Source organism: Cervus elaphus, chromosome 20, assembly GCF_910594005.1.
Source record: "Cervus elaphus chromosome 20, mCerEla1.1, whole genome shotgun sequence".
NCBI classification, from domain to species: domain Eukaryota; kingdom Metazoa; phylum Chordata; class Mammalia; order Artiodactyla; family Cervidae; genus Cervus; species Cervus elaphus.
Genome location: NC_057834.1, coordinates 27,029,526 through 27,047,871, shown reverse-complemented (window position 1 = coordinate 27,047,871; position 18,346 = coordinate 27,029,526). Strand labels below are relative to the sequence as shown.

At 45.6% G+C, this 18,346-nt stretch overlaps 1 protein-coding gene across 1 annotated transcript in view; it reads right to left on the bottom strand.

The window, feature by feature from the left end:
• RXRG (retinoid X receptor gamma) overlaps positions 1-9,292 on the bottom strand; it is a 51,921-nt gene extending 42,629 nt beyond the window's left edge. The window contains exon 1 of the mRNA XM_043878155.1: positions 8,874-9,292. Coding sequence (XP_043734090.1) covers positions 8,874-8,922 — 49 coding nt within the window. The 5' untranslated portion in view covers positions 8,923-9,292. The remainder of the gene's footprint in view (positions 1-8,873) is intronic.
• Positions 9,293-18,346: the final 9,054 nt, after the last annotated feature.

Here is an 18,346-nt window from a genome sequence, read left to right as displayed (position 1 = left end):
ATGATGGAGGTAGTGAAAAGCAGCAAAGATTGATAATCGGCCTCATTATTACCAGCATTACATATAATTATAGCAAAACCTCACTCATTTGGATCAATTGAGAGAAAAAATCAGTCTAAATTCGTGACAAGTTGGCAGATTACTTTTAAATTACAATTTTATTACTTCTAAGTAACACACGTGAAGAGTTTGTGTTTCAAGTACCACAAGCTACTGGTTATTAAGTGGGGATTTTATAAAATCTGCTTTAAAAGATTCTTTTGTAATTAACACCTGGTTAATATGCTAATGAGATTTCTACTATGCTTTCTTTTTAAATTGCTTAGAAACCAATGTAACTTAAAGAGGCTCAAGTCTTCCACAGCCTTACTTGCTTAACAAACATTTTTGTTGTTATTTTTCATGAATGTGCAAATGCAGACTAGTTCCTGCTATGATCAATTTAACCACCATTCCAAATTAATCATATCACAAATTAGTAAGGCCATGTTGTTTGGGGTAGCAATCAGACTTTCAGGACTTGAGGAACCACTTCATTTTCTAGAGAAGTTGCATGACTTGGTGGTGCAGTCAGGACAAACCCTGGGTCTTCTGCTCCCACGTCAAAGCTTATTCCATCCAGTACATACTGCCTTACATTTGTAAAACTCTTTATAATTGTTTGCTGTGTATTCCCACATCAATTATTGGTTCTGTCAGTCAAAAAATGCTTGTTGAGGGCTCCTAACTGTGGACGAGGCTCCATGCTGCTGTCCCGTCCCTCAGTTGTGTCCGACTCTGCGACCCCATGGGCTGCAACACGCCAGGCTTCCCTGTCCTTCACCACAGCCCAGAGTTTGCTCAAACTCATGTCCATTGAGTCAATGATGCCATTCAGCCATCTCGTCCTCCCTGCTAGGTGCTACACATAGAGCAGGCCCTTGAGGCCACTATCTGTTCCATCCAAGCTTCAAACTGACTCAGAGTAGTTGGAAAGGAAGAAATTATCCTCATTAGACAGATTAGAAGACTGAGGTTTAGAATGATAAAGGGACCCTTTCAAGTATTTGCTGTGAATTATTAAAGACCTAGAATCTGAGTTTAGTCCGGCACAATTTCTGTCAGCCTCTCTGCATGTAATTAATGGCGTTTTGCTTACATACCACCCTTCCCACCCAGGACCAAATTTGAAACTTGTTGGTACAGATGGAGAAGGCAATGGCACCCCACTCCAGTACTCTTGCCTGGAAAATCCCATGGACGGAGGAGCCTGGTAGGCTACAGTCCATGGGGTCGAGAAGAGTGGGACACGACTGAGTGACTTCACTTTCTCTTTTCACTTTCATGCATTGGAGAAGGAAATGGCAGCCCACTCCAGTGTTCTTGCATGGAGAATCCCAGGGATGGAGGAGCTTGGTGGGCTGCCGTCTATGGGGTTGCAGAGTCGGACACGACTGAAGCGACTTAGCAGCAGCAGCAGGTACAGATGGATATTGTGCCATCCCCAACGTATTGGAGGCACAAGGGGTTACTGGAGAGTAGGGGCTCCACCAAACAGGACCAGCTGTCTGTCCCTTTAAACCAAACCCATGCACTGGTATGCCATGTACCAGTCCATCAAGACAAATGCCAGGAAGTGCTCCCGGCGTTGACTTACAGTGCCCCCCTCTAGCCCCTTGTTCCTGGGGTCCTTGAACACCAATTCTGCACACACCCAGCTCTTGAATTCATGACTTCCATCTCTTTCTCTGTCTCTGTAGGCTTCTTGTTCACATTCTGAGGGGATCTTCCTTACCCAGGGATCAAACCCTGGTCTCCTGCATTGCAGGCAGATTCTTCAGTGTCTGAGCCAAGAGGGAAGCCCCAAACAAATCATCATTTTAGAGTGTCATTAGTGCATGCTTAGTCGCTCCATCGTGTCCAACTTTTTGTGACCCTTTAGACTGGAGAAGGCAATGGCACCCCACTCCAGTACTCTTGCCTGGAAAATCCCATGGACCATTGAGCAACTTCACTTTCACTTTTCACTTTCACACATTGGAGAAGGAAATGGCAACCCACTCCAGTGTTCTTGCTTGGAGAATCCCAGGGACAGGGGAGCCTGGTGGGCTGCCGTCTATGGGGTCGCACAGAGTCGGACACGACTGAAGCGACTCAGCAGCAGCAGCAGCAGACTGTATCCTGCCAGGCTCCTCTGTCCATGGGATTTTTCAGGCAGGAATATTAGAGTATGTTGCGATTTCCTCCTCCAGGGTATCTTCCTGACCCAGGGATCAAACCCACATCTCCTGCGTCTCCTGCATTGCAGGCAGATTCCTTAACGACTTGGCCATCGTAAAGCCCATGCTCTCCCTAGCCTCTCAATATGGACTGCCTTCTATAGCTTGCAGGTATTTTAAAATATTGTGAACCATAAGCAGAAATAGAGACATAGAAAACAAATGTACGGATATCAAGGGGAAACGGGTGGGGTGGGAAGAATTGTGAGATTGGGATTGCCTTATATAAACTGCTGATACTGTGTATAAAACAGAAAACTAAGGAGAACGTACTGCATAGCACAGGGGACTCGACCTGATGCACTGTGGTGACCTAACTGGGAAGGAAGTCCAGAAAAAGGGGTATGTGTTTACAGATAGCAGCTTTCTTGTGCAGCAGAAACTAACACAGCATTATAAAGCAACTATACTCCAAAAAAAATTAGTTTAAAAACAGAGAACCATACCCTTAGTGCAGTGTTACCATTGGGTAATGGACATGGTAGTATTTGTTCTCAGGTCCCAAATACCTAAATTCCTTGGACCATTCTCTTAACCTCAGCCCCAAAAAACATTTCTAGGAATAAATCATCTCCAACTGTCCTACAGACTTCAGAGCTTGTAACTGGCTTATATACTCCTTCAGGACAGAGGATGGGTCTTCATTCTTGGTGTCCTACACAACCCCTGCACAAACCAGATGCTGAGCCAAAGTGTGCTCACTGAAAGGTTGAAAGGCCCTCCTGGAGCAGTCTGAAATATTCTCTCCCTCTAACTTTTGCTCTGTTCCCTATGTCACTGGGACTGAGAAAACACAGGTATCATGAGCCCCAAGCTTTCCAAGAGGCTGCTTCCCCATGACATTAGGGACCAACAAAAGCAGAGACCAAAGAGATGCTGAGTCACAGAAATGCAACCCAGGCAACCAGCCTAGAAGGAACATCCCAACATATTTATTAAGCACTCTCTTTGCTGTTCCTCTGACTTCTTGTAAATGTATTTTGAGTAAAAGATCACAAGCTTTTCCATTTTTTAAGTTCAGATGCTGAATTCTAAAATCCCATTAGGAATCTGAGCTTGGTCTTGAACGTGCAAACTCTTGCCTCTCCCTTGCTCCTTTCTCAGTTACAGTATCTGATAAAAGCAGCCAACAGCCCCAGGCCGTACAATTTGAAGTTGAGGAAACTCAGGGGAATATGACTCACTCAGGACACTGGCCTGGGGTGAGGGTATCCTGATGATTATAGGGATGGGAGGTCCCAGGTCACTGCCCTCTTTCTGCCAGATCTCATCTGCCAGTGTCTGTCCTGGAATGATTTGCTAAAATATAATTTTCTGTAACTGGCCCAGAGCTGATGCCTTATTTACTTCACCTTGTCAGCCTCTCAGTGCACAGTCTGACACGTGAAGAACAGGCATGCCTCCTCTAAGAAAAACCTACATACAAAATTTAAGCTGAATGTACTACCATAGTCTCCAAGTTTTCTGAAGTAGGAAAGAGAAACAAACTTTTATTGTGTGTTTACAATTTTCCAGCCTTTGTTTTATTGAATCCCTACACTGTGGAATGTTAACCCTTGACCCTGTATAGTCGGTAGTATTGTTGTTTTACAAAGACAGGAGGGGAGGGCTCTCTGTGGCTTAGCCTCCCTCCACATTTCTTTCTGCCACTGCAGGTGGCCCCCAAGGGCGCTCAGGAGAACCCAGTTTGTAGAGCATAAGTAGCCACAGGTCGCAGGCAAGCCCCACCTGCTTCCCCTAGTGTCCTCATCCCTGACTGATGGGTCAGTTCAGATGAGCTACAAGTCTTTTTCTGGCTTTAAAGATTCAGCTCTTGCAGGGAAGCTGGGGTGGGAGTAGGGGGTAGAGGAGGGGTGAAGAGCTGTTTAGAGCTAGTGTTGTTATTCACTACTAACTGGGAGACAATCAAAATAGTACCAAAACTTCTCTGGAATAATCCCCTAGGGGTGTGCCAACATACTCAACGCAGCACATCCCCATGCATTAGCTTATACATTTGACCACAGCCACTTCCCCGTCACAACAGAAGAGCTGAGCAGTTGTGACGGAGGCCATAACCAGCCACTGAACCAAGACCTGGGTCAGTCTCAAGAAAGCCACCCAAACCCAGGCCTTCTAGAACATTCGCTCCTTAGACTCCCTGGGCCTCTGTGTTTTCTACTTTCAAATAAGAGAAAAAAATAGCAGCTTCCTCCGGGAGCCCCCGGCACCCCAGCCACCCAACTCTGGTGGCTAAGTTCTCTGCAGATACAGAAGCGACATAATGAGGGGAAGGAAGAGGTGGAGAATTTTGATTACTCTTTGCATAATTTCTTCCCCCAGTTGCTATTCAGCTCTCTATCTCTTGGTAAGATTGTAAATGTTTCAGAAAATAGTTTATACTAAATATACTCCTTCCTAAATCTCATAAACATTTATTCCTTCCTACATAAACCCTAACCACTTACCTCCATGGTAAGTCCCTATTAGCCACCCACACATTTGTGGAGGGGAAAAATATGTTCTGGCATACACGTAAACACACACACACCCTCCTCCCACATCCTCATATTGCCCTCCACACACAGACACACACATACACACACACCTCCAACTCAGCCCCTCCTCTGTGGCTATTCTTATGTAAGAAGGGGACTCTTCTACACAAGTGGTCAGACTCAGTAGGGTAGGGCTCTTACGAATCAGTAGCCCCCAGAGAAAAAGTGAAAGTGTCAGTTGCTCAGTTGAGTCCGACTCTTTGCAACCCCATGGACCGACTGTAGCCCACCAGGCTCCTCTGTCCATGGGATTCTCCAGGCAAAAATACTGGAGTGGATAACCATTCCCTTCTCCAGGGGATCTTCCTGACCCAGGGAAGATCTCCTGCATTGCAGCCAGGTTCTTTACCATCTGAGCCACTGGGGAAGACCCAGGCCCCCAGAAGAAGCTGGCAAACTAGTTCCCCAGAGGCCGCCATTGCACCTGCGTGACTGCTGAGTTACCATGTACTTTACTTCTCGAGGCCAGGCTCCTGCGGATACAGCTGCTCGGCAGTGCCGTGACTGGCTTGGGCTTCCTCAGCCCTTCAAGGGATGTGCTGCTGCCTTAGCTTCCCTTGCCAACTCTGTGGCCCACAGAAGTTGTGAGAGGCATCTCAGCGCCGCTAGGACTCAGGACCAGACTGCCTGGGTTCAAAGCCTTGGCTGTGCCATTTTCCAGCTCTGGGACCTTAAAATGAGTTATTGCAGCTTACAATGCCTCAGTTTCCTCGTCTATAAAAGGAGTGCAATAATGATGGCAGTAATACCCACTCAAGGAGTTGTCATGAGGATTAAATAAGATGATGATGGTGAAGTGCTTACAATGGTAGTGGGCACTTAGGAAGCGCTACTGTGCGCTTGTTAAATGAAATGAGACAAGTGCCCTCTCCCCTGATCTCCTTTTCACCCTGAGGATTACTGCACAATTGGAAGGGGGATTACAGGATTTGTTCTGCCATCTTCTTAGAGGCTGCAACTGTCTCATCCAGGCAAACAAATCTCTTACTGGGCAGCTGGCAGGAAAAAAAGAAGAGAAAGGTTCTTACCTCATCACATGGGAGAGACCAGAGCTGGGCAAGTGGGCACCTTGGTGGGGTGCCCAGCTAGTCCCCACCCTGTGGCCAGTATGCCCAGTGTCTTGTTCACTTATGGGAGGATGGTCCGATATCTGGTAAGCACAGCCCAGACACAAATCCCAGGTGTTATTTCCCAAGGGTGACATTGCTTCCCTAGAGATTCTCAGAAATCACAGGAGCCCTCTGTGGTTCCACTTGCTAATATATGAAAGGACAGAGGTCATACTCTAAATCATTTATATGTGTGGTGCAACTTGCCTCATTGGGGTAAAAGGAGAGAGACTGTAGGCTACATCTGCTTCAGACTTCAGGTCTCCCCAGCTCCTGCAGGCAGGTCCTTCTCCCTCCCTCCCTCCCTCCCTCACCTCTGCAAGCTCTCAGGCAGACCTTCCTACAGATGGGGTCCTTGCCTTTGCTCAAGGTTTCTGCCTCCTAGCTGGCAAATACAAGCACAATGGAAAACATCAGTATAACTAAACCAAATAATTGTTCTCCTCCCCCAGGAATGGGGAGGAAGAGGAGCATTAGGGCAGACAGCCTAGACAATCCTTTCCCCTCCCCTCCATGGTTATATCAGCCTACTCTTGCATGGCCCAGCCATTGTGTTTCCTTTTATCTGAAACCTAATTACACTAAATACCAGAGCTCCCACAATTATGAAAATTTAAACCAGCAACGTATCTGGGTCTTTACAAATTTAATTTTATTTCCCCAGGTTCCTAATTCATTATTCTACAGTAATTTTTGATTTTTAAATTAATTTGCATGTTAGCACTTGGGCAGAATAGAGGGGACAAAAATATTAACTTTTATTAAACACCAAATATATAGACAACTCTCTGTATCTGCTTTTTCAAGCATTTGCATGTTTAATGCTCACAACCATGGTCTGAGATAGGATTTTAAACTACATTTTAGAGATGAGGCTCAGAGAGGTTCAATATCTTGCCTAAGGTAACACAGCTAGTAAGTAAAAATCTAGGAACCAAACTCATTTCTCTCTATATATAAAGATAGATAGATAGATATCTTTCATGCTCTTTTCACTGTATCAGATAGGAGGAACGCTATTAGAAGTTGGACTCAGGGGCTTTTCTAGAAGGGCTCTCCTCCTCAACCCCATATAACCTTAGACTGGTACTGCCTTTCTTGAGGCCTCAGTTTACACATCTATATTAAGAGAGGACTAAGGTGCTCTTTGAGGTCTCAGGATATTACAATCCCAAGATTCCAGACAGCAGCTTCCAGTGAATTTTGGACTAGACCTTCTTTCTCCAGACTGTCTCTTCCTACACCTGTCCACCTTCAACCCTTTTGTTCACCCCAACCATCTCAGAGGGTCTCCTTGGCAGTTAAGAAGCCACAACCTCACAGACTTCGAGGGTCCCAAGAATCTCATGGATAGGCATGTTCTTCAGACAACTGAACTCAGAAGGAAAAGGAAAAAGTGCTTCTCAGCTGAGAATGGGACCAAATGGGAGTCAAGGAGGCTTTTCACAGCACCCAACTGTATACTGAAGATCAGATGTCCACTTCACAGCCTTGGCCACCACACTCACTGGGTCACGTCACAAGACTGGCCCCAGTAGCTTCAACATTATCTCCCCCAGAACCCATTGGATCCAAGGGCCCCTCACCCATTGGATCCAAGCAGCAACCTCCTTCTACAACCAGGAGTGCACACAACATGCAGGATTACGATGAGTCTGGGTAGTAACAAGCTTGCCCGGTACAAATAGTACAGACTATATCTCATGAACGTCTGTATTATCGCACTAACTGCACGCTTGGTCCATAAAAACTGCCCAATGCAGCCCGAATAAAGAAGCAAACCCCCGGGCTTAACGTCTGCAGGACAGGGACCCCATCCGCTTTCAGTGTCCCACTACACCTATGGAGGGGCATGCCCAGCGGAATAGGCAAGCTTTGCTCCCAAGCCTTCAGATGAATTGCCTATCTGTCCTCACAGGAGGTGGGGAGGGCAGGGACTTTTCAGTTCTCAAGACCTAACAAGAATTTCTGCTTTGTCGTGCCTGCTAGCCTCTGCTCTCCCCTTTGGCTCCTAAGAACCCAAACCTCCGGCCACCAGCTGACAAGTCAGAGGCAGCTGGTCAGCAGTTGGGCCCATTTACCCGAAGCTGGGCCACTGGGCTGCTTCTGTCACTGAGTCAAAGGAGTCTCGGGACCAAAGGGCCTGGGTGTGAGGGCAGCCCCTGGGAAGTGCCACCTGGCTGCCCTGCCTGGCTTGGCAACCTGGAGCTCCAGCTGCCTGCGCTCCACTCTGAGAGCCCGGACCCCCCACCACGCCCAGATCTCGACCCTCAGGGTGGAGGTGGGGGTGGTGACCCTGGAAGTGGAATTGGGGACAGCCGCAGGGGAGGGACAAGAGGCTATTAGCAAATCAAGAGGGGAGGAAACGGAGGAAGGAAAACACCGCCGCAAATTAAAGCACTGTTTTCTTTTTTAAAAAATTCAATTCTAGGGAGATCTGCTTTTAAGTAAAATAATCAGTCTGATGTTATGAAGTATCCCAGGTACCCTTAATATTGGCAAAACCTTTTCCGTCATGTTTTTTTTTTTTTTTTTTCTCATGGCAAGCTGGGTACTAGGTTCATCCCAGTAATTTCCTCTTACCTCTCCCATTCTTCACACCCCCACAAGCCCACTGAGTTAGAACAATGCTCTCAGTCTACCTTTGTCTCAGACAGACTCCCAAGCATGTTGGCTCAGGCTCCTTAGAATATCCCCAGATCCTCCCATCTGTTCACTCATTCGAATGTGCAAACAGATCCTCACCTACGGACCGTTCTCTCCCACTCCCCCTCCCTCCCTCTCCCCATCCGTGCCCCTCACTCCTGCCCGCGCGCTCACACACACACTCGCAGGGAAACACACTCTAGACGCCGATAAACACAGATGCCCTCCTTCCCAATTCAATCCTAATCCAGTTATCCGGATCTCCCCATCTCCGCTCGGCCTCTCCAGACGGTCCCGGCGTTGAAGCCGTGTGAAATACTCACCTCCAAAGCCTGTGGGAAACTTCATGAAGTGAGAATAATTTCCATACATGTTGACTCTTCAGTTCATAGTCCTCCCGGGCGCGTCTGCTCAGTGGCTCGGCCTCTGCCTGCTCCCAAGCGCAGCCGGGCTCCCTTCAACTTGGGCTAACAAGAGTGGTCATCGCTTCCTAGCAGCCCGGGCAGCTCGGGCTGGGCCAGCCCTCTGGGATTAGTCAGGAATCTGCCTCTCGATCTGAGCGTCCACATCGTGCGTCGAGCCGGCGGTGGCGGCAGCAGCTGGTGCCTGTCAGTAATCACGCATAATGCCGCCGCCGCCGCTGCCACCCTGCCACCGCCGCGCTGCCGCGGGAGGCAGATCCTGTTGCTAGTTTGATTAAGTCGGGGCAGGGCTGCTGCGCGCGACTCTTACCGCTCCCGGCTGGTCCCCAGAGGTCCCCAGCGGTGGCACGATCTGTTATCTAGGAAGCCAATCGATGTGTGACTGACCCAGAGTAGGTCAGGACAGAGGAGGGGGAGGTCGGGAGGGGGGCTCTTTAGATGTCTTTTCTTTGACTTGCACCCCCCCCCCAAAAAAAATCAATGGGGTTTAATTAAAATGGGTTTCTTCGCTATGGCTTCTAGCTATCCAATGCACTTGGTGTTTGATCTGGGAAAGGAGGTGGGGATGGGGTGAAGAGAGAACAGACTCCTTCATAAACCCAAGATTGGCCAGGAGTGAGAGATCCTCCCCAACTTTGGAAAACTAATCCAGAGCGGCCCTTAGACTTGGGGTAAGCACCACCTGCTCTGGTGGCGGGAGGCACTGGTCTGTGCTCTAATGGTAGAAGCTTGAGAAGGGCAGTTAGGAGCCAGAGCTCACTCACACAGAACACAGTACAGGTAGGGAAGACGGACAGGTGGTCCTTCTCTGATGCGTCACTGAGGGGAGGTGGTCGCCTTATACACCACTGTCATCAGGCCGCCCGTTCAGAAAGTGCCACTGAGTCCTCACTGGCACAGAGCTTCTTTGGAGGAACCGACCCGCAGATTATAAGGTCTATGCATCCCCTTTGATTGGATCTGCTATACAGTTTTTCTGACAAACCACTGACCCACCTATACCTGCATACCTCCAGTGATGGGAAGCTCAGTGTCATTCCATTCCATTTCTGAACAGCTCAGGAGAACGTTTTCACTGAGCTAAACTCCATCTCCTCCCCGCTGCTTCTGCCACAGGTTCTAGGCTACTCCCTGGGGCCACACAGGAGAAGCCTGTGGGGTCTTTCACAGTAGGATCATCTGCAAAGTCAGAGATAAATCTCCCAAGGCCATAATCTACATTCTCTAGGCATTCTTGTCTCTTTTATTCATTTCACATATATCACCAACTGTTCAAGTCTGTTCACAACCTATCCTTTTTCTATGAATGTACTTCAATTTACATAGATACCCTTATGGTAGGGAAAGGGGTCAGCCAGACTTGGATACAATACTCCATATATGGTCCAAATTTTGTCCTCGTGGTGTTTGTACTGGGAGGGCAATAGGGGTGCTATCAGCATACCCACCAGAGATCAGGGCCATGATCTGAGCTCTGAGGGTTTTCTTCAGAGGCAGCACTGCACATAGACAGTCATAGAGGCAGTCAAATCAGAGTCCCATGGTGGGGAAATAAAAAGAAGGTTCGCATGGTAGGAGAACCCAGAACAAAAGCTAAGAATAAAGGGCTAGAGGAAGGAACAGTCGGGATGGCAAGAGGGGAGGAGGCCAAGATGGAGGGTCAGAGCAAAAGCAGGTCAGGAAGGAGGAAGAAAGATCAAGCCAGCACTGTGAAGAGTCTTGTTGCCCAGAGCTCCCCTAGCAGGTCTCTGGTCTCAGAACATCAGCTGAGACCCGCATGGACGTGACCAGTGAAAAACATACATGGAATATCGTTTGCTAAATTGCATTAGCTCTGGGCAGCCTCACATGCTTATTCATGTAGGAGTTGACAAATCCCTCCCCTCAAGTTGTATTTTATGCACGTTCCCCCTTCCATTCTTGGGCAATTGGTTTGAGAATCAACAAGCAGTATCTTCTTATGTTCCTCTGAAATGAAAATGTTCAGATTTATCATCCCAGAATTTTTGAGATCCTGCTTCCTTTGTCCAGTGTATTTTTTAATTCTCTCCCCATATAATGACTTCTGAAGATCTGATGAACCGCTTTCCATATTTTATCCAACTCATGGATAACAACATTGAAAAGGACAAAACAAGGACATCTTATAGCATACCACTAGAAAGTCTGTTCATTAGTGCCATTGACACTTTGTTCTGTCACTTGCTAGTTTTACGGCCTGGAGAGGCTGTACCTAAAAAGAAAGTACCAATTCAGGAGCCAGTCCTGCTGGGTACAAATCCCAGGTCCATTGCTCATAACCTCATGATATTGGCAAGTTACTAAATCTCTCTGAGCCTCCGTTACCACGTAGGTTTGTTGTGAGGGTTAAACCAGCCATGCATGAGTGCTCAGACACCCAGTCATGTCTGACTGTGGACTGTAGCCCTCCAGGCTCCTCTGTCCATGGGATTCTCCAGGCAAGAATACTGGAGTGAGTTCCTCCTCCAGAGAATCTTCAGACCCAGGAATCGAACCCACATCTCCTGCTTGGCAGGTGGATTCTTTACCACTGAGCCATCTGTCAAGCCAATACGTATTGAACACTTAGAATATGCCAGATACATAGTAAATGTGCAAGCTATGTGTGTAAGCTATTTTGATGATGAGAATGATAATGATGATTATAATGATGATATAGCTCAAAGCAAGTTGATTAACCCCTTGTTTCCCTTTCCTCATCTATAAAATAATGGAGCAGGGTTAGATATGTTCTAAAATTCTCTTCAACTTTAAAATTCAGTGCAAACTATAACATATACACACCACTATATTTAAAATAGATAACCAACAAGGATCTATTGTATAACACAGGGAACTATATACTCAATACCTTTTAATAAACCATGGTAGAAAATAATCTGAAAAGAATATAAAACTGACTTACTTTACTGTACATTTGAACCTAATACAACATTGTACAGAGAAGGCAATGGCACCCCACTCCAGTGTTCTTGCCTGGAGAATCCCAGGGATGGGGGACCCTGATGGACTGTTGTCTGTGGGGTCACACAGAGTTGGACACAACTGAAGCGACTTAGCAGCAGCAGCAACATTGTAATTCAACTATATTTCAATTAAAAAAATAATAAATCAAGTAAAATTTGTAAAATAAAGTATAAAAATTCAATGCAAATTAATTAACCACCCATCCATTATTGTCCATTTTCTCCAGAGAGGTATCTGAAGGAAGCATTTCACTGAAGTACCAACTAAATTTCCTATGGTACTCCTGTCGGAGAAGGAAATGAGTTGCTCCAACATAATTGGTTTTTTGGTGAACAGGTGCTGGCAAGGGCTCTTCCAAGTCCTCCAAAGCCATCCTTTAGCAAGCTCTCTGCAGAGCCTTGTCCAAGGTCAGGGTCAGGATGATCTGTTTGCAGTTTGTGGTGGACTCTGCTTTCTTCCCCTTGTGCTAAATTAGCTGTACTGTCTATTTCCTTTCCTCCCGGAAGAAAGACCAGATTCCTTAGTCTGGCATGGAAAGACCTCACCATGACATCTCATCCTACCTTTTGGGATTTACAGAGGGAAAGGGTGCTGGTTCAGTTATGTGAGGCCCCCACTGTCCAGCTGTGTGGTCTCCGGCAAGCTCATTTACTCTCTGGGAAAACACCCACACTGCCAACCTCACTGAGGTTTCTGGGTTTGGTTTTGTTTTATGGATCAAATGTGATGAGGGCTGTGCATGCGTTTTGGTTTAGTTTGGGGTTTTGTCTGTTTGTTTTATACTAAGAAGTTCTTTGCAAACAAGGAAGTCATATTTTCTTGCTTTTCTTTCGTCCCTTTCTCTGATGGTCCCTTCTGCTCTGGCTAACTTGCTTACTCCCCATGGGAGCCCAATATGCTCATTCCAACTTCTAGTTCATTGTTCATACTAAGTTACCATCTCCCAACAAAATTCTTCCACATAAACACTAAAACACACAATAGGTGCTCAATAACTATTTTTGCATTAAAAAAGTGCTTGATATGATTAGACCCCAAATATCCCAGCCTGCTGTCCTTATGGGTTACCTTCCATCTGGTTTAACATTCCATAACAAGCCATAAAGTACTAAGCCTAAAGCACAAAAAATATGAATGTAGCTTTTCTTTCTAATCCACATTTTTTGCTTGGCACCACTGTGCCTTGTTTAAGATTGTTATTGATATAACAACTTTATCCTGAGCTAAGCCCTTCTCAGATAACCCTGTGTCTCACTCACTCCAGTGTCTCCAGCTGGTCCTGAATTTTCACTAGGATGTCAAATTAAAAACCAAATACTCAGTGTCCATGGTGGGAATCACCAAATCCATTCATGAGAATTCTGAGCTTACTTCTTGTTAAGGCTAAATATTTTTTCTCCTTAAATGATATGTTATGCTTTTATGAAAGCCATTTGTGCCTTTGGATAAATGAAAAGGGCGTGTATTTTCACTAGTATGTTCAACACAGACTCAATATAACATCTTATGTTCACTCTGGTAATGAAAGAATATAGATTTAACACTGGTGTTAATTTTTCTCTTTTTTGCTTTTAAGTAAATGGTGATAGAAATAATATTTTGCAGTGAACACAAATGAAAAGCCAAAGTTACTTATTTGTCAACTGCCAATAGACATTAAATATGAGATTTAGACACAAATATCTCCACACTGATGTTTTGGACTAATATTTTTATATTTGTGTAGTACTTTACCTACATGATTGTATATTGTTACAGTTATTTTCCTCAATACTGAAGATAAATAGGGTAGGTTGTATTATCCCAGTTTTATAAATGAGGAGTTTGAGATCAAGGCTGTGACAGCAGAGAAGGAAAAATAGCTACTCTAACAAATTGGATTTTGGACGTGGTCTCACAATTAGGTAGCGACAGAAATGAGTATAAACACTGGGCCCCCAACTCTGACTCCTAGCCAGTGTGTCTTGCACCAGACCACAATCTTTCTCTTATTAATGATGTTTCTATTTTACGTGTCTCTGTGTGTGTGTAAGGGGATTTCCATATATATTGTTTTTTCTCTTTGCTGTCCCTCATTCATTTGCTTATCATTTAGCCAACACTTATCGAGACCTTTTCGCCTGTCACTCACTGGGGATACACTAAGGGACAAGATGGATAAAGTCCCTGACCTCATGGAGCTTATGCCAGCTGATAGGAGAGGTGGATGTCAAACAAATGGTCACAGACATAAATATATCATTATAATCTGTGATAAGTACAAGGAAGGAAAATAATTGGATGAGATGAGAGACTATAGCAGAGGAATCTAATTTCAGTTGAAAGGTCAGGGCAGACTTCTTTGAGAAAATGACAGCTATACTCAGACCTGAAGGATGAGTAGAATTCAGCCAAGGTGAAAAAAAAGAGCAGTGGGTGGGGAGGGTGTGCCAGACAGAGGAAAGAGAGGATCCAAGAGCCCTGACGGAGTGAGCTTGGTGCATTCAAGAAGCTAAGGACTGAAAACATTCAGGTCTCACCTTTAGACGGCCTAGCTGTCAAGATTTCCCTCATCCCATTGTCTTACCCACAGTCCCATGTTTGACACGCCATGTCAGCCGTATACTCCTGAGAGCCTCCCTTCTGGTCTTTTCTCTCCTCCACATGCTGGACAAATTCAGATGACTTGCCATTTTCCCAGGGCACCACCCCAGTAATCCATCTTCATTCTGCTCCTCTGCGCAGAATAGCCTTCCTCTCTTTCTGTTCTCTATCCAAATACCACCCATTCCCCCAGGCCATTCTCATAGCGCCTTTTGGGTGCTCTTTGGTTGAACCCCTCTCTCTCCTAGACTCCTGTAGTCTATGGTTGGGTTGGGACCACTCTTGCGTCACCAGACATTATTATTAACTCCTCGTGTTATTATAATCATGAATGCAGCTGAAAACCTGTCCTACTAGAAGCAAAGCTTAAATAACTGTCAATTTGGTCTGAGTCATTTTTGTAGCCTCATAAGTCTTTACAACAGAGTCTAACACATAATAGAAATCTAGTACATGTGAGACTAGTGAATAATTAAGTTTATTGATTACGCTGAGATCTCCAGGGCATTGGACAAAAGGAGGCCAGTGTTCCTACACCCCAACAGTCTTTACAGCCCAAATTTCATTTTCATGAGTTCCTTTTTCTGGAATCACAGGCTCATGTGTGGACAGGCTCCATAATGGCATTAGTACAGGACATCAGTCTCGATGACTGAGATCCTTTGAGGAGAGAAATGAGGTACCTAATTCAGAAACAGTGATGATTAGCTTTAAATTAGAACTGTATCAGTTATCATAAAAAATGGGGCCATTTCCCTAAGGCCTGAAATGTGTCCAAAAGTACACACTATATTTGCAAGGTGTCATCCATGGCTCTGCAACCAGCCATGTTTGTATTGTAGCTAACTGTTCTGATCATTGATAAAATGAGCTAAGTTAAATGTGCCTTAAGGGATGTTTTCCCAAACTAGTCTGTGCATTGGAATCACCCAGGAAGCTTGAAAAATTAGATACTTAGACAGTCTATCTCCAGAGATTATTTAGTTGGTCTGGGGCTATGGTCTGTGCTTTGGAACTGTTAAAAGAATGCCAGGAGATTCTAACATGCAGATGAGCTTGGGAACTATTGACTTAAGGAAAGAGAACCTTTCCACAACAAGAGGCTAAGAAGGACCCATCAGCAGAAAATGAGAAACCACTTCCCAAGATAGTTCCAAGGAACCAATAAGATCCACTTTGCCCATCTGCTAGTACATACAATTGGGGCTTATGAACCCAAGGAGCGCTTGCTTAGCAGGAGATGTGGTGGCTGAGGCCATCTGCTGTGTAGACTTGCATATACTGACTTGAGGTTTGCTGGCACTGTGTTCTCAGCATGACATGCTCACACCCCACCCTGTCTGCTGTCAAAATCTTACTTGTTAAAGGCACTATCTAAAGGCCGTTTTCTCTGTCAATCTTCCTTTGCAAATAGTACTTCCACTGCTTTCCAAAAAAAACTGCTTAAATATTTATTACAGCACTAGTTGAATTTCCTTTTGTATCATAACTCGTTAAACTGGAATCTTCTTCCTGAGTGTAGGGAGAACCTCTTATCCATCTTTATATTATCAAAGAATCTAGCATTTTACTTTGTACACAGTAAGAGTTTGATAAATGCTTATTGAATGGATGCTGAGATTATAACTATGAACATAACAGACTCTCTCCCTGCTCGCATGGAGCTATGAGCTGAGAGTTTAAGGGTAACTTATAATGACCCTTAACTCCAAACTAAATAACATTGTCATAAAAATTTCAAGGTAGAAGGCACATTTATGGATATGCCTCCATCTCTTGGTTCCCAGTCAAATGATGATCATAAAACCCTCCCTGTCATAAACAACTCAACCACAGCTGCAAAGCGCATGGGAGCTCTCGGGATACAGAACAACTGTGATCCCACTGAGAGAAGAATAGGGCTGAGACCAGAGGGAAACATCTGGTCCCTTGCAGAGAGAGGCCAGCCATGCAAATATGGGACACTCTAATCCAGACTGGGTCCAGATCCAAGGAGTCCCAGCCAAAGAGGTGGACGTCAGCCCCAGACCTCAGAAAGGCCTGTTTAAGTCCCTTTGAGGGAGGAAAAATACTCGACCAGAGCCTAGCCCCCAAGACCAGGCCACTGTCACTTGGATTCTATTGAATCCACGTGTGTTGAGCTGGCTACCACCTACGTGTATTCAGGTGTAGAGCTGGAGGCTGCAACCCAATCACATACAAGCCAAGCAATCTATTTTCAGATCACACTTACTCTTGGGGAAGAGGCTCTAAATATACCATCCAGTGACTGCTGGAGGCAGACGATCACTGCTAGCAGCTGAGCAGGGCGGGGCAGACAGGGACGTTAGGAAGCTCACCATTAACCTTGGCACAGCCCAAAGGCCCCAACACTTGTAGAGCTATATTTACAGAAGGGCAAGTGTCTGTTATATTTGACTGGGTTTTCACTTAGGAGCGCCTAGGCATAGGTTCGGAGAAGGCAATGGCACCCCACTCCAGTACTCTTGCCTGGAAAATCCCATGGACAGAGGAGCCTGGTAGGCTGCAGTCCATGGGGTCGCAAAGAGACACGACTGAGTGACTTCACTTTCACTTTCATGCATTGGAGAAGGAAATGGCAGCCCACTCCAGTGTTCTTGCCTGGAGAATCCCAGGGATGGGGGAGCCTGGTGGGCTGCTGTCTATGGGGTCGCACAGAGTCGGACAGGACTGAAGCAACTTAGCAGCAGCAGCAGCAGGCATAGGTTTGGTATGGCAGTAAAAATCTCTATTTTGCCCTCTCCAAGATCCACTGAGCAAAACGTGTAAGAGGCAGCAAAGGAGGGTTTAGGTGAAACTGACACTGATCTGTTCAGGCATTCATATCATAGGAGGGTCTTACAATTATATAAGCAGTAGTAATGAAATTCATTACTTTATTACAGTAATTTCATTACTTCATTACCGTAATGAATTTCATTACTTCATTACAGTAATGAAATTCATTACTTCATTACAGCAGTAATGAAATTCCCATGCATATAACACCTGATACTCTACAATGCGCTTTTATAGTTTATTTTAAAACAAGCACAAAATATTATTAAAAGCAAAATCTGAGGGAACTGCAGTCAGAAAGAATGTTGGATATTAAAACATGAGACTGAATCTTGCTGTAATGGTTTTTTCCATAGTGGGGAAGGCCTTCTAAGTCAGTGGTCAGCTGAGAAGTAGTCCTCTTCCTGCCAAAAGCCAAACACACTATAACCACCTTTGTTTCCAGGCAGCTGTTCCCAAAAGGCCAGAAAGAAGTTAGTTTCAGAAGGAATTGTATGAGAACTGCATTAACCACCAGCATTCAGGTAACTCTGCTCAGTAGCAAAAATGAATAGAAACAGCTAAAGACAGAAAGATGGTTGACTGGGGCTGGGAGCAGGGAGGGCACTGGGTTGTGGCACCAGGAAGGTCTTCAAGTCAGAGTGTTGAGCAATATCAGGCGGAGTTTGAGTAATCGCTGTATTTAGAGTATCACGTTGGCCTTAGGGGCTTCCCTGGGGGCTCAGATGGTAAAGAATCTGCCTGCAATGTGGAAGACCTGGGTTTGATCCCTGGGTTGGGAAAATCCCCTGGAGGAGGGCATGGCAACCCACTCCAGTATTCTTGCCTGGAGAATCCCATGGACAGAAGAGCCTGGCGGGCTCCAGTCCATGGGGTCGCAGAGAATCAGACATGACCGAGCAACTAAGTGCACACACACACTAGCCTTAGAGGAGACTGCAGAGCCAGTTTCGCTAGTGTCAACCATGGAACTCCCAGGAGAGAAGAAGCTGTGGCAGGGCTGC